Consider the following 24,877-nt stretch of genomic DNA (forward strand, 5'->3'; position numbering starts at 1 on the left):
CAGTAGTATACCCCGCGGGAGCCAAAAGAGTACTTTAGTACATGCAGAGTTCATGAAGTGACATGATGTAACAGCGGTTTGTGCTTCGTCAACAAATTCACATGTGTTGCGCTGCCCACGTAGAAGCTTATACTGAGACCGTATTTACGACATTGATTACGACAATTTCACTTATCAACCACATGGTGAACCATGGACAAAAACGGCTTGTTGTTGCTTTAACTTTTTTCTTTAAGACTGGATGTTTTCCCCTTTCATGCTCTCAAAGCTAGCTTGCTATTGCTAGCTGTTACAAAATTGCCTACACTAGCTTTAAAACCTTATTGGGAAGTAAAGAAGATATTTTAATAAATTGCATCATCTAAACTGATTTGTCTTTTATCAAACAATACTTAAAAAAGAAATATCACAAAAAAATTAATTCACACTTTTCATTCAGCCTCATTAGATTAGTCATTTTGTCAGGAAGATCTGCTGGGCTTAGTCAAGGCCTTGCCTAGCCTAGCCTTGCCATGCTTTGCCTTGACTTAGTGGGCAACATTCACAGTAAACTGCCCCGGTCTTTCTGCTTTGACCCATGCTCACTCATAAAACAACGTACGGACAGGACACCCTCATGCATTTCTTATTAGCTTTGGACCTGAAGCACTATTTTTTGTATTCAGAATAAGATGATACTAAATCCACTTCTCTTTCTGGGTCACACATAAAGTGCATAAACAAAACACTTCTCTTTAAACTGAACCGTCATCTCACAGCCTCACTTCATATTACAAACCCATCAAGGACACGCCGATCCATCGTGAAGAACACTAGAGCTGTGCGGATGAGCCTCCGGTCCTCTTACAGTACGTACTGCTGAGACTGACAGTAATGTGACTCTATGATCTGACATTATCCGGTGAATCGATTGGTGTCCTTTTTGTAGGCTTGGTCACTTTTCGCTGTGGTCGAAATATTCTTAAAATCTCTCCTTGTGATGCACAGGAAGAAAACGCACGTTTGGAGTGAAAGGCTGCATAAATATTGATAGAATTTTAATGTGGTTGTCTCTCTAAATGAGGGTGAGAAAAGCAACGCTGGTTTACAGAGAAGCATCTCTTTCTCGCTTCCCGTCTCTTCCTTCATCCCTCAGTGCGCATGTCGTACAGAAGAGGGAAAGAACATTCTGATCTATATTTAGGATCAGAGGGAGAAAAAAGCATCCTATCCACCTCAAGGTCCAACCCCTCCAAACAGACTTCTCACAAACCAAGTGCGTTCCTCTGTCTTGAGATGTTCCTCTCTAAGCTTTGATCTCACAATTTGGTGCTTGTCGAGTCCCTGTTCTCCCGTTCTCCCTTTCTCTTTTTTATCTCTTATGCGGCCTCATCTCGCCTGGCCGTACAGAGTTAAATGTATAATTTATATCTCCTTTGGAGCGCCTGACCATTAGACAGCATGACAGGGAGGTTTAAATATTAAGGAACCTAAAAAGGACAGCGAAAGAGAAAGCCTAGAAAAAGTGCTTCGCATGCCAAGTCGTTTTTGTTTCATGTCTGGCTCTCGCCTGTATGTGCTGGTTCTTTATGTGTTGGAGGAGACGCATCGAGCCAAGATGAATATTCCCAGCATTCACAGCAACAGGGGCTCTGTAAACAATAGCAGAGCAATTTGTTCTGCTCAAGTTATCAGTCGTTCTCTTACTAATGGCCTTCGGCAGATGTCATCACGGCTTAGATTCATTTGACGGCCGTTACGCAATGAAGCTGGCTGATGTTGCGATGGAGGACTTGTCGGACAATTTCTTAAAAATGCTTCTTTATATCAGTTGAATTAAAGGGGTAGTGGCATCAGAAATTAAAAGTCTGTTGTCATTTACTTACAGTTCTGCCAAATATGATGTTTGGCAGAATATGCTTTCTTTAATATAATGAAAGGGGGTGGGGACCAAGAGCCGACGAGTGCCAAAAGAGATCAAAAGCATCATTAAAAAAACGAGTACAATATAAGTTGTGCATTTTACCCCAAGTTTCTAATGTCAGTTATGCATCCATTCTCTGTTTTGTCTTTTATGAAAAAGATCAACTTGGACATTCTGCTATAAAAAACTTATTCTGTGTTCCATTGATTTTGTAGGTTTTGTAAGACACTAGCATGAGTTTTTACTTGAATCTGTCTTTCTCCTACCGGTATTAAATGTTCCAGTCTAGACTATCTACTTGCTAATGGTGTTTAAACAGATGGAAATTCTTGAATTATTGATAATTCTAAACCTGTATGATGTTGCAGAGATTGTTTTCAAGTAATGTGTGATGTGCATTCAGGTTTGAAAGGAAGCATCCTGTGTTATCATGCTGGGGAGGGTTGACGGTGTGTTTTATTTTTAGGCATTTAATTCACTCTTTAGCTTGATGTCATTTCTGACAGAACAAGCTTCGACAGGCTCTCATCTGCTTGGCCTCAATTCACTCCAGATAACAGGACAGGCGGATTTGAAGTGTCACCGTTGAACTGTTTTAGTGTCACTTTTAATTCTGTGTGCTCTTACAGTCAATGTTCCCAAAGTTTTCTCTCGCAGTTTTTGAAACCGTGTTTATAGCTTTTTAATACATACATAGAGGAAGCAGTTGGGGTTCTCTCTGATCTTGAATTGTATTTTTGTAAGATGTGCCTGAACCTTGGTTTTGTGGATTATCCCTAATTTCACTTAAACCGTTTAATAATTATAATAAAAATACTGTCAGTTAGGTGGCAGTAACATTACTTGATTATCTGGCGCCATCTAGAGGAAAACACGAAAATAAGTTGTGCTTTATTGCTGTATGGTGAAAAATACCTTTAAAAAAAACAGTTGCGAAATTGTTATTGTGGAAATGCCTCATATCCTCTCCAGTCAAAAAAAGCCTGTTTTTGTAAACACTCTTTTAATAAATTAGTTTGTTTCCCAGTAGTTCCTGTGAATCCTAATGCTGCTACATCATGCAAAAACGTTCCAGTATATTTTGTGCTTACAACTTTGTTGCATCAGTTAGGGAAAGAGTCTAGTTTGAATGAAAAGCCATCCCTTACATTAATATACTTGTATATGTCGCGGTTTGCATCCACATGCAATGACGCCATCCCATGGTCACAACTTGTCACTAACCCATCCTGTTAATTTCAACAGCTGTCCACTGCAATCTGACCCAGAATGGGATTGACCATCAGGTATGTACAAAGGATGTGACCTCACACCTGGAGGAAACGTCTGTTGATGCACTGGATGATGACAGCCCAGGCTTTCAAGACCAGAGTCCTGGTTTCCTGCGAATATCTCCTCCGCAACGATCAGTGTCAGAGTCTGAGCTTTCCAGGGTAAGATCAGGACCAAAACAGATTATACACTGCATTTAGATTATACATATATATATTTTTTTATCCATAATTCATAATTATTAAATCATCATTTAATTTAGCAAATTTGTGCTGAACAAATGTACTTAATATTTACATTAAACGGCCAGTAAAATGAGCTATAACATGCACATCCCAAAATGCACATCATATTGTTGCTTTGAATAAAATGGATGGATGGATGGATGGATGGATGGATGGATCTTACTGACGTCAGTAAGACGCTTTTTACCACAAGATGGCGCTCTAATGCACCGTGTGTACATTTGCCACTTCAATCCTAGTAAAACTAAATTTTTTTACTAATTCTCTAGTTTGAATCATACAGTTTTTTTAAAAAAGATTGCATGTATTACAAAAGTAAATAAAAACAACCCAAATTCATTGAACGAACGCAAAACATTTTTGTCATATATTTTAATGGAGCACATCTACTTCGCTCCTTAATCTTCAATAATAAATATTGTTAATTGTTATCTAGCAACTGTTCCAACCATAAGGTTTTAATGCCTCATAATGAATATCTTATTCTCCGGTGTAGTCATAGATGAAGATCATATCTGTAATGCAATGTGCTGTAATGTATTCATATCTTCAAGTCATCACGCTTTGTTGCTATAGTAACATGAAAATTCTCCAATTGCCTAATTATACCAAGGACAGAATGACTGTGACACTGTGCGTTATAACTTTATTGCTCGCTTCTCCTCCCAACTTTGTTTCCCTTCTCCACTCATCTGCCACTCATCTCGGTTTAATTGGATGGGAATCCTGCTACAAGCCAATCCCGCTCGTATCCCACCTGCGGGAGGCACACATTTGGGGGCTCTGTCCTTCCAACAATCTAACAATCTCTCGTAAAACAGATCTCACTGCAGTATCTCCGCTCGGTACTTTGCTTTCAATGCAGTTCTATACAGTACCTTTATACTATATATTAAACCTCATCAATCCTCGGTAAGTCTCTGCTAGCTGCTCTGCGGGCCTGCCTTCACACCTCGGCGGCAGGTATCTTGGGTTAATTAGCTCTGTGCTGTTTTTAGTAGGGCTGTGACTCTCGCCCCACTGGAGGCTGTTTCTACTGACTCAGCGTCTGAGTGTGTTTGGCTCGGCTCTGTCGCTGATGCTGAATTATGCCGCTTCTTAAATATAGCGCACACTTCAGATCTGTCACAATGGCTGTTATTTCAGGCACTCTGAATTCCATGTTATGCCGAAATTGTGGCATTCAAAAAGGAGAAAGTGTCATTAAAGGAACAGCGTACCCCCAAAACATTGTCATTATTTACTTTGTCTCACGTTCTGAGCTGCTGTATGCTTTTCTTTGTTCCTCTGTGCACAGAAGTACAATATCAGCTTTTTCATGCAGTTACAGTGAATGGGGACTGGAGCTTAAAGCTTTCGAAAGGACGTTGAAGTGCAACCAAAGTGATCCTTGTGCTATATTCGAATCCTTCTGAAGTCATGCAATCGGTGTGAGAGAGTCAGACAGTTCACCCAAAAATAAAACCTCTGCCATCATGTATTCACCCTTATGTCAATCCTGTATGCGACTCTTTCTTCTGTGGAACAAAAAAGATGATGTTTTAAGAAATGTCTCAGGGGTTTGTGTCCATACAATGGAGGACAATGAAGGCGGATGTTGTATGGATAACAACATTCTTCAAAATGTCTTCTTTTGTGTTCTGCAGAAGAAAGAAAGTTGCACAGGTTTGAAATGACAGAAGTAAAGGATGACAGTATTTTCTTCTTTTTTTTGGCACACTATCCCTTTAAACTACTCCCGCAGTGCGCTTTGCGTCAAGACTCAATTTTATTCATCTGATCATTTATTTTTCTTCTTGCCCAGCCGGGAACTGTGAAGCTGTCCAAACCGGTGGCGCTGTGGACTCAGCAGGACGTGTGTAAATGGCTGAAAAAACATTGTCCCAATCAACACCAAGTCTACAGTGACTCCTTCAAACAGCATGACATCACAGGTAAACAAGGCACCATGTCACTCTCACGATGATCTTGTCCAAGGTCAAACGCACGCGGTCCAACGCACGCTCACTCATGCGCACTCGCATTCCACTGGCATTAAGACATTCGTAATAGCGCTGCCGTTAATTGCTACTGGCTCGGCCGAGATGAACGTGTTTCATGTTTATTAGCTCAGCAGGGGGTTCTCTATACCGTGCATGAGGATATGTGGCAGGGAATTTTTATTTTTCACGTTGTGCGACCTGACTCATAATGATGGATGACAGTAGCACAGTTTTTCATGTTATATTGCGTTTTCATGTTTTGCTTCTCAAAGCTTAATAGAGATTAATTGCTTATATTGTGCAGGCTACACTTTACAGTAAGATAAAAAACATTGTTTCCTAATTTTGCTGTCTTGGGGTCTCCAAGGACCCCATCAGCAAGGCTTTTACAGTTTATATGCCTTCATTAATGCAAAACCAGAAAAATTTCCTTTCAATCTATATGTGTGGCTTATATGGGATAATGCATTTTTGGGAAATATAAAATGTGTTGTGTGGCCATTACGGGTTAATGCGTTAGAGAAATATAAAATATGTTGCTGCTAAGTGCCTCAGATGGAATATTGGTTTGATGGCTGATGAGTTAGAAATGAAAATAGATGTGAAAAAAATCAAGCATTGTTGTTGTATATGTACATGATTCTGAGAAACCTCTCAATAGTTCACCCAAAAATGTGAATTCTGTCATTATTTACTCCCCTACCCTCATGTCATTTCAAACCTGTATGACTTTTCTAGGGGTGGGAATCGTGTCCGTCTGGCTAACAAACTGTGCATATATACAGAAGTATGTTCTTAAGTCTTACTGGTTGTGGGAAACGCTACTTTGCACTTACTTACAGGTCAGCTGCGGTATAACGTTAGTAAATTGAATGCGTTTCAACCCAAAAAACGTATTGCAGTTTAATCCTACAGGGCTGAATATGTTTGGTTTTCTCCCTTTCTCTACTGCTCCTACAGGATATGCTCTGCAGTATTTGCGCGTAAAAGGTCCGGGTGCTGCACCACTCTTGAAGTTGACTTCCGCCTTATTATATTAAGTAACGTTAACAAAATATGAATCTCTTTATTTGTGAATCGTAAGTTTCGCGTCCATACAAAAGAAGTGAATGGGTACGGGCATTCTTCAAAATATCTTCTTTGTGTTCTACAGATAAAGGAAAGTCAAACAGGTTTGAAATGAGAATAAGTCATTTTTTTGGGGTGAACGTTTAGGTTGTGATTTTGCTTCGCATCAGGGTTATGCTCAGCCCAATTATCCATAATGTATGCAGAAAAAATTCAAGCTGCTCGATGTGACTATCCAGCATTAATTAACAAGAATCAGTTCATAAACATCAGGCCTCACCAATTAGAGACACAATGCAATTTGCATCCATCTCTGGCCATTCCATGCATAACATAACATATTTCATTAAAGTAAACAAAGATGAATCAGTGCCAAACTACAAAGCAAAAGTGTTTAAAATAAATGCTGATGCATCTTGCTTGGTTAGGACATGATGTGCGATGCTTTGTTCGAATGTAAATGCTGCATTTGAAAATTCAACACATGAAACCTGACGCCTTCATTTTATCATAATGTGTCATATGCGATTTCTAATAACTATGGGTGATGCACTCCGTTAAACATACATGTGAAACCTGGTATTGATTTATCATATCATATTTCACATCCCATTGCTGCTCAAATTGAATTGTTATTTTCCTTTCTTTCAGTCTGTACGTGTATACCATTAAGCCTCAAAAATATCTTTGAAAGAGCACACAATAAGATATTGAATTATTAGTATCTAATTCCCCGTTTATATCCAGTCGAACGCCTGTATGATTAAGGTTGCTTTCCGTTGCCAACATAAGACCGTCAAATTACCCCTCACTGCTTCTACGGCATCTCGCGAATCGCTCCGAGATTTTGCCTCGAACACCGAGCTGTCATTAAAAATGCATTAAAGCATATTAAGACCTAATTAGATATTAGTCCCTAATCTGCAGTAATTACAAAGAGCGAGGCAGAGAGTTCTTCGGTAAATGAGTTAAGCACATATTTTTGATAGCGTAGGTGTATTCGGGGGAGAAGGTGGACTCGTTTTGTGTAACACACAGACAGGGATTGAATTAAATGTCTGATGCAGAACCCATGCGTCAGGCAACTCTGGGCTGGATACATGTAGACATCAATCCCTTGGGTCATAGAAAAGAGGGGTCAAGGAAGCACAGCATAGAGTAACACCACAGTTAGTGCTTGTTAAGTAACCGAGTGTTGGATGTAATGGGTAATTGGACATCAAAATGAGATATTCATTCATGAACTGTAATGAAGATTGTGGCGGTTGTTTACACATCCTTTGTGGCTTTGTGGTTTGTCAGGGTTATTTAAAGCCATGTATTGAAACATGCAATTATGTAGAAAACATTTAAGTTAACTTCTAACAAATGTTTGGGGTTAACCAGGTCATCTGTGATACTGTATGTTAACCGAAAACTAACCAATCACCAGTCTGTGCAACTCTGCTAGGAAAGTGACAGTTCACCCAAAGATAAAACTGTCATCATTTACTCACCCTCTTGTCATTTCAAACCTGTATGACTTTCTTTCTTCTGCAGGAAACAAAAGAAGATATTTTAAAGAACGTTGGTAACCAAACAATTGCGGTACCCATTCACTTCTAATGTACAAAGCCAATGGAAGACAATGGGTAGTCGGGTTTTACAGTAAAGATGACAGGATTTAAATTTTTGTGTGAACTATCCCTTTACGGTGGAAAAGTTTTCAACTTGTTCCAGATGGGAGACAGAATCAGATCTAAATGGTTCTGTTTTATGATCGCTTGGTCAGTATCTGCTGGCCAGAAGAGTAAAGGAAAGTCTGTTAGACCTTCTGTTGACAGGATAAATGAATCCAGCTGGGATGTTCCTCGTTCTTCTTCTGTTTCCAGCAAATGGCCGAACAAGGGTTCTGGCTCACTACTGTAGAAATGCTTCCAGAGAATACTGGGTTTGGTTAGACGTTGGGTTTATTTATTAGTGTTTAGTAGTTTAGAGTTGCAAAGAATACATGTAAAGGACACTCCCATTAGACAGAAGACCGGTGGACTTGGCGTTGTTTAAGTTTTTTTATGGACTCGATTTCTTTATGCAATCCCAGCTTGGTCATTCTGTTGACATTACTGAACATGATGTGAGATAATGTATGTGTGTTTATACTTTAAATGTAGAAAAGCTGCTTGTGCAGAACACCTTTAGTAATTTGTGACCTAATACTATCACAAATGTTGTCACCATAGGTGTACTGTGCAGGTGGAACACGACCCCACCAATTTTTTGGAAGAAATAAAGAAATGCTTGCGGAAGGTGTGTATTGTTTAGGGGCCATTAACATCTATAATTCGTGGAAAACGCAGGATGCGCGCCGCTCTCTCACTATCTCCCTTTGCTCAAACTCATGAGTTATTTTTGCGGAAGACAGAGAGCCACGACTCCAGAAACGCGGCCAGTATGAAATGTGTGCATCATCCATGTTCGCAGCGCTTGTTTGTGTATTTGTGTCCAAGCACAAAAACGCGCAGACCAAGGAACGGGTGACATTTTTAGTCATAGGAATAAACTGTTTTTAAGTGTAATGCACTGCAACAGCCAAGTGACCTTCCCCAAATGACAGGTTGGAAACCACATACTGTGAGAGCTGGAGTCAAAAAGCGGAATTGGCAATGGACGGGCCGCCCACTATACTGTATATATGATAAACATTCTCAACAAGATATTACAAAAACAATTTATTAAAGTATTCACTGTTTTTGTCCCCACCACTTTTCAAAACAATGTTACGCCACTGGTTGACACAAAAAATGTAATAAACTGAGCTCAGATATGAGCTAATTTTAATCTCATTTACCAGATTCTTTAATGAATAACCAAATGTTCACATTAACTTGAAACTTAAAGGAATATTTAATCTAAAATCACAAAATAATTGTATCATTCACTCACCCTCATGTTAAATGTTTAAATCTTTCTTTCTTCTGCAGAACACAAAAGAAGAGATTCCTTCAAACAACACTGGCCTCCATTGAGATTGTGTAGATACAAAACCAATGAGAAACGTCTCAAAATAAATGTTGGGTTCCACAGAAGAAAGACACGTTTTGAATACGGGGGTGAATAAATAAATGTTTTTATTTTTGGGCGAACTTTCCCTTCAAGTAGACAACTGACAGGATTCCATAGTGCCAGGTTTATTTTGCTTAATAAAACCACAACTGGCCTCGTAACTTTTTGACCTTCTTTCTGAATAGCCAACAACAGGCTTTATGTAATTTTGTCTGCTATAACAAAAAGTCAGTAAAGCCCTGCATAATCAGCTCAATACCATTCATACCCAATATGTGACAACGGCTGAATCATGAGGACTTCCCTTCATATATATTTGATATTTATCTGAAAGTGGCTTCAGCCCTCCGTAGCTCAGCAGTGATTTCTGAGAGGAGAATGATGAGGTATGAGCGTCTGAAATTGCAGTGTTCCGCAGGGATGCAATTCAGAGCCATCAGATCAATTTTTCAGTATTCTGGGGAGGAGGATGGAGAGAAAAGATCAGATTGAATTGTGGTGATGTTGAAGGATCGGAACATGATGTGTCTTGAATAAAACTGCTGCAATTTTTCGGTTTTTGGGGGAGGGGGTGACTTATACTACAGCAATAGCCTTTGATGGCCGCATTAACATTTTAATAATTAGACCGTGTTCTACCTTACAAGCGTTTTACAGCTGTTAGAAGGATTGAAAGGGAATTGTGTTCTGATGGGTTTGGAGGTGGGGATTTTGCGTATTGCTGCGTATGACTCACTCAACTGATGTTTTTCTAGATGGAATATAATGAGCGTCTTGATGATGATGCTATTTACATTTAGGGAAAGAGGAGGACGGCATTGTCTTTTCAAATGGCGTCGTTCTCAATATGAGAGTCGTGTCAAAAATGGGCAATATCTTACTGTTGGTCTCTCTGAATGGCCTCCAACTATATGGTCACATTTATGTGGAAAAATTGTGTGGAGAAAATCTTATATTGTTACAGCCCACGGTTTACTGTTGGCTATGCATATTAATTTGGTACATAATTGCAATTACATAAAATAACTCTTTTGGATGCCATTACACAATTCACATGCTGATTCATCTCCTTGAAGTCAGTAGAAGTCGAGGATTGAGTGCAGGGTTATCGCGAACATCCCTATAAGCATATTTCTCCTTATGTTCTATTCATCTGTGTAACTCACTATCTGCCCTCATTTGATTAAATGCCAAACGCCATTATTCTCTTCTCCAGTGATCAATACAGGCTCAGCAACAGGACAGTCGAAATAATGATAACAGTTCAATCTCACTAAAGTGATTTGGACCTATTAAGTTGTCCTAGGGACGTCCTAGTAACTTTAAAAGCACAGAATCCCATCTGGTGCGGTGATTGTCCTCTAATGCCTCATGTAAACTTCAGGTTCACATACAGTAAAAAAACTGGTGAATGAAATGTGAAGATGCGATTCACAATGTTTTTATTAAAAATTGAACAAGAAAGTTAATGCGCAAGTACAGTACATGTTTAAGGGATAGTTCACACAAAACAGAAAATTCTGTCATTGTTTATTCACCAAACCTGTATGACTGTCTGAGCACAAAAGAAGATATTTTGAAGAATGTCGGTTACCAAACAACATTGAACCCCATTTACTTGCACGCAAATCCACTGAGACCTTTCTCAAAATATCATCTTTTGTGTTTTACAGAAGAGTCATAAACAGGTTTGGAATGACACGAGGATGAATGAGTGATGACAGAACTAGAATTTTTGGGTGAACTCCCCCGATTCACAGGGGTCAACATTAAATAATGATTCATAACTTGAGCTGTCGGGTCATATTTTGCAGGAAATATTTGACTGCAGGACTTATTCGACTTCAACTTGCATTTAACTATGTAACCGAACTGTCAATGTAATGTTTTAAACTGAAATGTAGATATAAGGACAAAAGTTATAAAGACAAAAGTTACAGATTTACATTTTCAAAGCTTGAAAACAATGACACATTTCAAAATGAACTCAGTAATATGTGTTTATTATGAATCTGCACTATTTCTAGATCACTAATTGTATTCCCAAATCCACATTTTATTTCTTCAGCAAACCAACATTTCTGTGTTTTTGCTCATAATATAGACCCCTTTTGCGCATTAGCTGGAGGAAAAACAAAGGAAAAACTGTAGGCGGCCGACGTTTAGTACCACAATCGACAGAATAAAGTCTCCAATTTGATATTTTAACACAAACCTGCTGCCATTGCTGAACAAAAACACTGACGACAGCTGTAGTTACACACAATAAATGCAATAGACAAAAATGCTTGCGTTTCACTTCATAACACTTAAGATTTAAAATGGTGTGGATTATTATTTGGGTATGTGTCTAAAAATATCTCACTTATGCGCAAATCAGAAACTGGGGAACAAGGTCATTTATTTCATGTAGCGTTAACCTTTTGAACGCATGGGGTATCCTAACTAACTTTGTTAGTTACACAACTAGCTGTTAACTATCTAACTAACGTAAAGGAAACTGTTTCTCATCTCTTCTTTAGTTGTCACAAGTGCATAAGTATAAAGGGAGAGGGAACAGTGAGAAGGCTCATGTTATGTGTTCAAGTGAATGCATTTGCTAAAGTTTGTCACTGTTAGTACACGCAGGCATCTATAGATGTATACGCTCTCAGTTTATCTTCACTAAGTTAACTTTGACAAAGACAATCGTGGCCCCAGACAGTGAGTGAGCGTACACGTTTTTAGTTGTTGTCAAAAGGCAAACAAAACATGCTAGCTAGCATTAGTAATGCGGTCGGGGGATCTTTCTGCTCCGCTCACAAAAACGCGTCAGATTGCGTCTATAGTTTATTTCATCTGAAAAATTAAGCATTTCAAGATCTTTTGTGTCCAAACATTTGGACCCCACGGTGTATTAAAATTTGATTGTTGTCTCCCTTGTTTTATTTAGTAATTTTTGTGTGAACACAACTGCCATTTTTCATTCCCACCTTCACCAAACCACCTGTTTTACTTAATTAACTGTTAGGCACCATATTCACATGTCAAGTGTCCCGCTGGCATTCTTCATCTCGAATTAGTTCTTAGCAACGCAAATGAGATCAATTTGCAGCATATTCTGGCTTGTTGCATGATTCTCTGTATAGGGCTATGTAGGGAAGTTCTTGGCAGACGCTGTCAGGCCCCGCGTTGGTTTGAGGGGCTACCACTGTGTCTGCCAATTTGTGTGTGTGTGTGTGTGTGTGAGAGAGAGAGAGAGAGAGAGAGAGTGAACGTCCCCTCAGGACTCATAGATGCAGCTGCAGTTAAACTATATGAAGTAGGCTGCAGTATTACCTGAGGAGTTTCCTTCACCAAGTGAAGTCCTGCTCGTTCACTCTGAGAGTTTTGTCAGTGAAAGTGAGGTTAATTTCCATCTTTAAAGGCCCCAGAGCCTCCATGTCTCTCATCTTCCCCTTCTCTTCCCTGTCTCACCCAGCCTGTCATTACCCTGTTTGTAGAAGCAGTAATTAGCCAGGCTTTTGGTTCACATGTAAAAGGGACACATCCCCAGAGTGACAGTGCTGGTGTGGAGGGAGGGAACGCTCCAAGCCGAGTCTATTCATCAGGATCAAGACTAGAGAGAATGAGATTTATCTGCCCCTATACAGCATGCCTTTTACATATATGGCCAGTTCGTCTTTCGTTCGCAACATAACTCTCCTGTGTACTTTTGTGTGTGTGCATTGTGTGTTGCGTCTTGGCACAGGTTTGGCCCCAGCTTTAGTTTGATGGTCATTGTATCTGTGCACGTTCAACGGATTACAGGCAAAACAGGATATACAGTAGAAGAAGCCAAGTGTGGAGTGTGATTTGTGGAAATCCAAGATAAATTCTTAAATCTATAGGGAGACATCTATAGGAATCAATTCTCTGTCAATTGCACAGAGGTAAGTGGACGCAGACCGTGAACTAAGAAAACAGCATCTATAGGGTGTGTACAGACACCTGGCTCTAATTTTCCCCAGGAAAGAGTGGGACGAGATTTTAACAGACTTTATAAATATAAAAGCCATTTTCTCCAAACCCTCAAGCTCAAACAACACACATGATGCACATATAAAATCTTTTAAGTGTTTATTGGCTATATGTTAAACATGTTTTACCCAATTTAGGACATGTTCATGGACATTTTACCGGCTAAAGCAATAGTACAAATATTTGAAAATATGATTTACAAAAGCATAAGATGAAGACTCCAGTTGTGACGGTGGCCTAGACAAATCTGCGTTTTATTCTTGAGGTCACACGACCAGCTGAACATGACGCCCACAATGCCCAAATATCATCATTTACTCACCATCTTGTCATTTTAAACCTGTATGACTTTCATTCTTCTGCACAGGACAAAAGAAGATATTTTGAAGAATGTTGGTAACCGAACAATGACACTCACCATTCTCTTCTATCGTATGGACACAAAACCAATGCAAGTGAATGGGTACCACCGTTGTTCAGTTACCAACATTCTTCAAAATATCTTCATTTGTGTTCTAAAGAAAAAAGAAAGTCATACCGGTTCAAAACGATAAGAGCTTGAATGACAGAATTTAAATTTGGGTGAACTATCCCTTTAACTGATTGTTGTAAAATTTTTGTAATGACCTATAGGATATATCAGCATCAATTTCTATCCCTCAAAGCCCTCTACCATACAGTCCATGACTTGTGGTTGTTTTTTTCTCCACCATTTAACGCCAGCGAAAGTAAGAGTTCGCTTTATTTGACCTGTGAGAACAGGCTACATTCTTGCGAATCCTTATCTTGCTGAGACAGCTGTCACCCAATGACCCACTCTTCCGAACATCTTTTAAAATGTTTTTATTGGACTGTCATTTGTTTGGAATGGCACCTTTCCCATTTCCTCCAATTTGTAACTTTTCTCATTATTTTCCAATTTCGCTTCTTTTCTTTCCTATCCGTTCTGTCCTCTATTCACTGTGTTTATTTCTCAGACTTTGACTCATGTTCTCAGCGAGATACTCGTGGCTGTGATTCAGGATGAATGCATGCTGAGTTTCTGTTCCTCATTGAGGCGTTTCAGCCAAGCGCTGCCAAATGAAGGGGTAGTTTGGAACTTTACCAACGTACTAAAATACCTTACCCTGATCACCTCAGCCTACACGCCTCATACATACTGCAATTTTCTGCCTCTAATGTTCCATGACTAAAGACGCCCCATCTGTGCTCGTGGTGGCCAGATACTCTATTTAAAATATACAGTATATAGATGACATCAAATGGGATACAGTATGAGGCTTTTTTCCATCTGTCTGTTGCTTTGTTGTTCTGAATTATTTCATTTATTTAATTCCGTACAAAAAAGTTTTTGGCTTCAGAGATCATTTTCTTTATCAGAATCTTGGTCTTGTTTTGTCTTAAAGTGATAGTTCACCCAAAAATTGAAATTCTGTCATCATTTACTCACCCTCAAGTTGTTCCAAACCTGTTTAAATGTCTTTGTTCTGATAAACACAAAGAAAGATATTTGGAAAAATGTTAGCAACTAACATTGAAGATATTGACTATCATAGTAGAAAAAAAAAATTCTGTTACACACAAAATCTGATTTTTTAAAGAATTTCGTTTTGGGCCCTCTTCGACCATAAACTATTTCCTACTATGGTAGTCAATGATGTCCCAGAACTGTCTGTTGCCAAATATCTATCTTTGTGTTCAGCAGAACAAATACATGTATACAGGTTTGGAACGACTTTAATTTCTGATTCCTTTTTGGGTGGAGTATCCCTTTAAAGTGATAGTTCACAGAAATATACAAATTCTGTCATTGTTTATTTACCCTCATGTTGTTCATGTGACTCTCTTGTCCTGTTTAACACTAAAGACAAATGGTGTTGTGTCCATGCAATGAAAGTCAATGTTGTAAAAATGCATCTGGCATCATTAAATCCTTATGTTATTCCTTACTTGTGTGACTAGAGTAAATAATCACAGAATAACACCAGATAATAGATTTGTTTCTTTTATTTTAAACCCTTTTAAAACCCTGCATTACTATTCTAACAGATGTTTTTTACAGCATTGCCTTTTTTGTCCTGGCCATTATCATCATTTTACTGGCTTTTTACAATCTCCCCTGCTGTTTTTTAATAAACAGTGGCATTTAATTTTCCCTGTTTGTTTCTCAGTGTCCTCTTAATTTAATTAAATGTTCTTCTGTGGTTTAGGTCTGTTAAATCATTGGTTTGACCGGCTTTTAGAGGGTTTTCTTAGCTCTATGTGGCTTTCCTTCTCATGCTGAGCTTTGACCATTAAGGGAGCATGTGAGCGAGTGACAGGAGATAAACATCTGCGCCCATAATGCAACATAATCACCTTAAAGTCTGTTGAATTGTGCATCTGAATACCCTCATCTCCACCAGATAATGCCATCACGTTTGGTATCTCACACGAAAAACAACCAAATTATTAATTTCCATCGCAGCGTAAATGAGTTTCTGCGTCAGTACCTCAAAGCACAGCGTGAGATGGGACAATGGCTTTAACTCCAGCGCAAATGGCAGTTGTTAAGCTGGGCATTGATGGGCAGTATTATGACTCTCATCAGTAGAAATCTGAGGGGTGAAAATTATTAAAAATTACGTTGAACTTCATCTGACCTTGACCATATTTTTAGCTGAAAGAAGAGATTACAGTATATTTCGTTTTGCTAATCACGATATATTCTCATTAGATTCTTGTAATGTAGGTCATAACAAGACTGGATCCGGCTTTACACAGGGGGCTTGATAATAGCCTTTTAAAAATGACAAGAACAGTTTTGATTTATGCACGTGAAGTTTTATTATTCATAACGGTCTAATTTCTAATTTCATGGACGTGTATATGTGTGCAGGTCGGGCTCTGATGAGACTCACAGACAAAAAGTTGGAGCGGATGGGCATCATGCAGGAGAGTCAGAGGCAGTTCATCCTACAGCAGGTGCTTCAACTCCGCGTCAGAGAAGAAGTCCGGACCCTGCAGCTGCTAACGCAAGGTACAACCACACACACACAGACACACACTCACAGACCTGTGCTAGTATACTTGTGAAGGTCATTACTGATTAGCTTGTCAGTTGTTGGATTATTATTGTGGTCTTTTAAAGCAGGGAGTGAAAGAGGTACACTGCACTATTTCTGAGTTTCCTGTCTCTTAAGTAAGCATTCCCTGAAAGAGGCAGAGGAATAGAAAGAGAAAGTATTGTTGGTAAAGGCCGCAGCTGCCACCACCGTTTCTCATCATCTTCGCCTGACATACAGACTAAATTAAGCGATTTCCCCGCATGCTTACGCGCACGGGAACAGACAGCACGCTGATGCAGACAGGAGCTTTAATTCTCCAGCGCTTGCAAACGGTGCAGTGATGAACAATACTTCTGGATGAAAACGCAAATGTCAACGTTGCAGCATTCAGCCACTGTCAAGACAAAAAAAATGAATTGCGGGCCTGACAAACTTAAAGCCGCTGGTAGCATTTAGCTCTGGATCCTGAGTAAAAAAAGGACAATCCCTGCGTCCCAATTTCCTACTATCACACTAGTATATCTGTCTAAATAGTATTCAAAATTAGAATTAATTCCCGAATGGTCGACTGTTTCCGGTAAGAATTCAAATTGTTTATTCCATGAACACTCACACGGCTGATTTTACCCATGCGCAACTCGATTGAATTTAGTAACGCTTTACTGCATTGTTAAATAAAATAAGTGATTCTTTACGGAATTATGTGAGAACAGTAAACATTACATAAGATAAAATGAATAAAATCCAGCTCTTCTTTACATTTAAGGATTTATTTAATGTTTGTGACTGATGCCTAGATGACGTTGTGACACTGAACAGTGTCCACTTCCGTTTCACGTAGTGCATCCCAATGCGTGCATACTGTTTTGTTGCGCACTAAACAGAAGCTACATTTAGGGCGTTGCATAAGTAGGTGAACTGGGACGCAGCAAATGACTGAGGTTAAATGACAGTTTACAAGAATAATCCAGATTCTATACAACAGCCAAAAGCGTCTGTTGCATGCTGTCGATTACCACCCAAAAATATGTTTGACTCCCAATCAAAACTGACTGCAGGGCCAAAGCAGTGCTAAGTAAAGCATCATGTGTTGTAATGTTAACACATTTAAAGATGTTACAACTTTTTTGTTACTCGACTGGTAGAGCATAGCATTAAGCATAGGGAATGGGTTTGATTTCCAGGGAATGCACTCTCATAAAACATGTTGATAAAATCTTCAAAGTCACTTAAAAAATGTCTTCCAAATGTTGTAAATGCCTTTCCCCAGACAGTGCATTTAAAATAAACTCAATTTATAGTAGCGTTCTGGAGTAATTGACAGCATGCCATAGAACATTTCCTCAAATAATCTCTATAACTCATACGATCCCTGTATGATCATGTGTACACACAGGTGTATGGCCTGTGTGTCATAGTCACACATTAGCTCAACAGTAGATGTAAATTCAGAACTCCTTGTAAATGCACCGGGAAACTGACAAAGGCCGTTTGGATACATGCAGGTTGACATTAGCTTCTGTCTGCAGGGACTAACAGTTTTTACTGCACTCTGGCATTAGGGTATCATGCAGACAGACAATAATTAACCTTTAGGGCTCTTTGGAGCATGCAGGGAAAATAATTAGATTCTGGCTACTGTGAATACCAGTGGGAATGACTTTAGCATGAGACTTTATCAGTTACAGTGAACCGGGCAGTAACAGTCACTCATTGTTCGTATACCACGTAGACGTCCATATGGTGGAAATCGCTGCTTCGGCTTCATGCTGTTTTACGGAGGCGTGACACAGCACATGGCTTTTATTGTTTTGTATGGTAAAGTCGAGATATTTGACTTCAAGGGAAAAAACGAAGAAAAATGGTGTTCTGTAATTATTTACTCTGCCTTATGCCGGTTTAATGCCATATGGTGTTTTTTTCTGTGGAATGCAGAGGCAGAAATTGAGGAACTGTTATTCAACTATCGATACAAGAGTTTCTGGTAAACTCTTACATTTATGATACAAGTATTATTTTGTTTAACTACATTATGTACAAAGGTTTGCAAACACTTACTCTTTCTTTATTTCTGTTGTTTTGAGCCTTTTAGAATAATAGTAAACTCATTTGAACTATAGAGTTCAATGTTGCAAAAACAGTTTTGCATTTATATTAAATGCTTTTACTATGTTATATTTAGCATCTTCAAAATTGGCTTATTGGCTGCTTTTCTTTATTATTTGCTCATAAATTTATTTAAATAATTTTGTATACGTTTTCCTTTTCTAATGAAAGAAATTGATCTGCCAAACAGAAAGTAGAAATGTTTCCAAAATTACTGATATTTTTACTAGTTTTTCCTCCATAAGCATTTTGGTTGGTTGCGTACTGATAGTTTTGAAGCGCACCCATAAGGCAACAGTGACCTCATACTGCACATGTGGACATCACTAAACGTGTAAGATTTTCTGTTTATTGGACGGCTATCTGTCGATGGAGAACAGAGTTGTGGCTGCTGCCAGCCGTGCGAGTTCCAGAACCAAATTCAAATCGATACAAAATGACTCCCACCCATTGATACCAAACAAGCAGAACAGATGGCTCGCAAAGCAGTTGTACAATTGTTTATGGGCCTTGAGTCTAATGAGAAATACTGAGCTCTAATCATTCGGTCATAATAATTTCTCATTAGTGTTTACACGCTGCTTTTATATCTGTATCCATGGCTACATCAGATGTTTCAATTCAAGGGAGATAAAAACCATCGACACCCTTTGATAAAAATAGATGTTTTCTTAAGTCAGGGAGCTCTAAAAGAGTGACTAACTCTACTGCAGACAACCAAGTTTCTTGTATCTTGCCGATTGTTCACAACATAAGCCTCACAAAGAGAATGATAGAGGTTATTGCACAGATTAGGAATTGTTGCATATTGGTGTCTGGACGGGGTCATATGGGTACCGTCTACAAAGTTGGACGGCAAGTTTAATAGCAGCCAAGTAAAGCTCATTTATCAAACTGAAGAACAGAAGAGACCAATATCAAATGTTGGGTTCTGGTGTTTGGACACAAAATCAAAGTCAATCGGTGCTGCTGTTGTTAGGTTACCAACATTCTATAAAATATCTTATTTTGTGTTCTGCAGATAAAACAAGACAATACAGGTAAGAAATCACATGAGGGTGAGGATTATTATTTATGGGTGACATCACTTGAAAATACAAATCAGATTTTAGTGCAGAAAGCACAAAGCTTTTACACAGTGTAATCTGAATTATGAGAGTTTAATATCTTTGCATATTGATTTTAGGAAACTGACCACTATATTATTTGAGTGTAATACTGGAATATCAATAAAAAATTGACGTACTGTAATGTCTTGTAATGTTGTAAAGGCATATGTGTGGTGAGGGGTCTGTATTAGTGTTTTAGTGTCGAATATTTTGCTGAGTCTTGGAGTCCTCATCTCAGCAGTTGTGTTAATAAATCACAGAGCCAGCGGTGGAGAGATGTGTATTATGAATGTCCGTGTGTGTGTGCTCTGGGTAGGCTCAGTGGTCTTCTCTCATGGGGTCTGGGTAGGAAGAGGTGCAGATTGCTATCATTATTTTACAGCACTTCTTGGAACCCTTCCTCTCCTCCACAAGGTCAGATTAATTTCATTTTTTAATTTCCTTCCTAGACGATCCCTGAAGATGTGTTTTTGGAGCTGTGTTTTATGTGATTAAGTCTTGCTGGAAAAAAATGAGTCCGTGCTAGGATAGGAATATACTTGCCTATAATTCCTTCAAATATTCCTGAGATTCAGTCACAGAGTCCTCGGTTCTGCTTGAGTATAGAGTTTAATCGGGCCGCAATCAGGACGTGTTTACGCATTAGCGGCTCATTTTGAGCGAAGGTTTTTGGGATCATTAGAAAGGGAAGATCATTTTCAAAAGATCATTTCAAAGGAATATCATACTAGAAAATTCCAAAGGCATGTTAAAAACACTTAAAAATATTGTAATCTCTCTAAGTGTTCACATCTCGAAGCATGTCAAAAAAGTGTTAATGTTAGAGTTATTTCCCTTTTACCCGCAAGAACGATCAATACAACAATAAAACGACAAACTGTTTTTTTATCTTTCAATACAAGCGAACGTATTCACAAACAAAGTATTTTTACAAATCTTTATATATTGATGGCTAAGATCTAGTGGAAGACATCCAGGTCCCGCAAAATCGGTTTTATTTGCTAAACAGGCATTTAGAGTCACTTCAGGATGTTAGATTCTGTAAGCAGCCCAGAAAGCCATCAGGCAGATCTATCCGATGGGTTTTCATCAAACTAATAGCTGTACACATTTAAGGAAGGTCAGATCCTGTTGAAAAAATCTATCTTGAGCTGGAACCGAAGCTAGCTTTACGATTGCAGACCATCTTAGACCAGCACAACCTAACCGCCAGCAAGATAGACCTTGTTCATTCCTTTGATCACCCATTCCTTTTCATTCAAATGTTACAGCCTTTATTGAAACTGAACATCTCATGTTTTTTATATCATGAGGATCTCATTATTGTTTTTACCCGTTTTCACCAACTACCACCCACTTCAGGTTTAAATAACCATGAGTGCCCTACTTGCATTTCTTCTTCAAACTTTGGTGTTTTGTATCAGAACTACAGGGCAAATCTCTGCCAATTTACTTTCCTCTTTACGGCGTCTTGCAGTGCTGCACACTGTGGGCTGAGAATCGGGAGGTCAGAGAGAGGTCTGTTGCAGCATCATATACCTAATAAAAAGACAGAGATGCGTGTGCTTGTTTGTGTTTCAAGGACAGGAGAAGCAGAACCGATGAAGCATGTAGTACATGTCGCTGATGTTACAGAGGTTGAGATGAGAATGGATGGGAAATGCACTCGCAGATGCACACACGTACAGAACATATAACCAACACACCCGATAATAAAGGTAGAGAGTTCAGTTTTCAAGTCAAGTCAACTTTATTTATATAGCACTTTTTAAAATTGTTACAAAGCAGCTGTACTAGAAAACATATTGACTATAAGCAAAACATATAAGGTTATGCAAGTCAAAACAAAAAGGGTGAAAACACAGAAGACGGACACAGACACACACACACAACACTCACCAACACACACATAACCATGGGATTCCAGTTCCGCTCTAGCAAAAACTGCAGCCTCTGCACAAGCTCGACAGTGCTTGCAGGCAGGGCAAAATAAAAAAATTATTTAAGATTATCATTAATAATCTTATAGCAGCTAAAAGACGTGTCAAGTCGCGCGTCCTTCTTTATCCAGCTCTATCATCTCAGCTTTTGTCAGGTCTGGGCATGGATCAGCATAACAGTGAAAGCTAACTCTGTGTCGCTTTATTATATCTCCTAGAGGTAGGATGTATAATGCGAAGAGCATAGGCCCTAAGACTGAGCCCTGCGGTACACTGTACTGGACTTGCGATTTGCGTGACACCTCATTGTTTATTGCTACATATTGAAAACGGTTGGATAAATTAGATCTAAACCATTTCAAAGCTATTGCCTTAATGCCGACATCATTTTTGAGTCTATGTTGGAGCGTCTTGTGGTCAATGGTGTTGAATGTAGCACTAAGGTCTAGCAGCACCAATAAGGAGATACAACCTTGGTCAGACACCTAAAGCAAATCATTTGGAACTCTGATCAAAGCAGTCTCTGTACTGTGATGTGCTATAAATCCAGACTGGGAATCTTTATTGATGTCATTCCTTTGGAGGAAGGAACATAATTGAGTTGAGACTACTTTTTCAAGAACTTTACATATGAAAGGTAGATTCGATATAGGTCTGTAGTTAACTTGTTCTCTAGGGTCGATTTTTTTTTTTTTTTACAAGCGGCCTGTCACAGAATGGCTTGGACAGAACCCAGATGCAGGCAGACGAAGGGTTAACGAGAAAACTTTGATTAAACAAAAAACCCACAATGGGGAAAACATGAACAAAACACTTGCAAACAACACAAGGACAGGTATAAAGGGGAGCAATACCTGTGAAACAATTTCCAAATGTTTTGCAATAAACAGTAGGTAGTATTGAAAATAAACATGCGTTAGACAATGCACCGACACTGAACAGAGGGAAACTGGTGCTATATAAAGGGAGACACTAACGAGGAGTGATTACATTGTGAGAGTGGCGACAGGTGATCAGAATGAAAACCTAACAAGAGTGAATAACAGAGCAGGTGATTGTGTTTCACCCTCGTTAGGGTTTTATTCCAGAGCAGGTGATGGGAATGAAAACCTAACGAGAAGATTAAGGGAGACAGGAGGGCGGGGCTGAGAGACATAACAGGAAGACACATGGCGCCAAGTAACAGCAAAAGCCACGTGTCTCCACACATAACAAAACCCGAAAGACGGGGCAATGTCATGACTCTGCCCAGTGAGCTAGAAAACTCGAGACAGGAAGGACAGAGTCCTGACAGGGCCTTATAACAGCCACCTTATATGCTTTAGGCACATGTCATAGTGACAGAGATGAGTTAATAATGCTAAGAAGAGAATCTATAATTTCTCTTTAAGCATCTCTTTAAGTAGACTTGTAGGTATAGGGTCTAGCAGAAATGTTGTGGATTTAGATGATCTAATGATTTTGATAGTTCATCGTGATCTAAGGTAGAAAATAATAGCAATTTCTTCTTACGGTCGCTGTAGTTCATTGTTTGTTCAGCGCGTTTCACTTCTGGTTGCATAGTTATAATTAGTTCTCTAATATCTTGGATTTTATTTGTTCATAAATTCATCACTGCTATGCTGATACACAGAATCAGAAATCGCAGACGATTTATTTTTTGTTAATTTAACCACTGTGTTAAATAGAAACCAAGGTTATGATGGATCTAGACGTTTTAGGGCTTTCCTGTATTTAAAAATACTATCCTTCCATGCTGTACGAAATACCTCAATTTAGTTTTCTTATTATACCACAGTGGCAGGCTGCCATTTTTATTCTTCTTTAAATGCAGGGGGCAACTGTGTCTAGCGTTTCCCAGAAGGTAGAGTTAAAATTTTCAATGGTAAAGTTAAGATCTTCACTGTTATTACTCATGCTACTGATTTAAGACAATTCAGGCAGATTATCTAGAAACGTTCCTTTGGAAGTTGAAGTTATTGTTCTACCATAGTCATAGTTTTCCACTTTTTTTTGCACTGCCACAAATATTATAAATGGGTATTTTAAGAACATAATTTATTTATTTTTCTGTCACATAAAAAACTATTATTATTATTATTAGCAATATAAGCTTTAGTATTGGCATTTAGTTTTAGTAGTGGTAGTAGTAGTAGTAGTATTATATTTAATATCAATTCAAAATATTCATATTATTTTCTAAATATGAAGTAGCATTGTTATTTTTGTCTGTATATAAATGTATATCAGTCACTGGGCTTATAAGTCAAACTCTCTCTTATGTGCTGGCACCAGACCATGTTTTGCCCAGATTTGAATAGACATATTTGCCTTTTTATGCAAAATATTGACGTATTATTAATCCTCTCCACACTGATGAACCTAAGACAAATGGACAGTTTACCCTGGAGGTCTGGCAGGATTGGTAATCCGAATGTATCTGGTCGGAGGTTTGAGTTTCACAGTGCGGAGTCTCGTGCATCGGTTTCCAGAGAGCAGCGGTGCCATTAAAAAGACATCGGGCCGGTTCCGCACTGTCTGCACCCGCCCATCAACAGAGCAAAACCACTGAGCTCTCCGGCCGCTCGACGCCAAGATGCTCTCAGAACTACACTCACACTTACATACGCACAAACACACACTGCAGCCTGCGTATACACACTGGCCATTGCCATGCAGTTGCTTTCCCAGCAATAGGCCGTGGACCTCACTAGTAAGATCAATATTGTGGGCATTACAGCTGAAAAGGCTGTTCCATGCTCTGCCCTGCACTACTGAGGGCTGTTGATGAGATATTTATAGTTTTTTTTTCATTGCTGCTTAGCGTTTAGACCAGGTCAGAGTTGTGGGAGCTCTTTGATGCTTCTGTTTTGATAGTGCCCTTTGGTACGGAGTATTTGATGTTAGACGTCGTTGACCTGGAGGGTCAAAAGACAAGTAAAACAAACGTGGTTTACTGCTGTTTTTGTTAAATGACGTTATTATACTTACACTTATTATACTAGTGTGCTTTGGACTAAAATGGTTATGGGTATTTGGAAATTGTATTGCTGTTGAATGAGAAATCATGAAAGCAATTAGACCAATGAGATTTGAGAATGGTTGTGGCTACCCATCATGAAGCAGCAGAAACTGAATGTGATTTCAATTAGGACTGTCAAACG

At 38.9% G+C, this 24,877-nt stretch overlaps 1 protein-coding gene across 4 annotated transcripts in view; it reads left to right on the top strand.

Annotated features, from left to right (window-relative positions):
- Positions 1 to 24,877, top strand: part of samd12 (sterile alpha motif domain containing 12) — a 68,786-nt gene that overhangs the window by 10,003 nt on the left and 33,906 nt on the right. For 2 of the 4 annotated variants that reach the window (XM_079485375.1, XM_079485373.1), the window contains exons 2-4: positions 3,149 to 3,336; positions 5,225 to 5,354; positions 16,390 to 16,530. In XM_079485375.1, coding sequence (XP_079341501.1) covers positions 3,149 to 3,336; positions 5,225 to 5,354; positions 16,390 to 16,530 — 459 coding nt within the window. Of the gene's footprint in view, positions 1 to 3,148; positions 3,337 to 5,224; positions 5,355 to 16,389; positions 16,963 to 24,877 lie in introns of those variants that run through there. The other 2 variants (XM_079485374.1, XM_079485372.1) reach the window with 1 other exon arrangement.

Source organism: Barbatula barbatula, assembly GCF_947034865.1.
Source record: "Barbatula barbatula genome assembly, chromosome: 21".
Classification (NCBI taxonomy): Eukaryota; Metazoa; Chordata; class Actinopteri; order Cypriniformes; family Nemacheilidae; genus Barbatula; species Barbatula barbatula.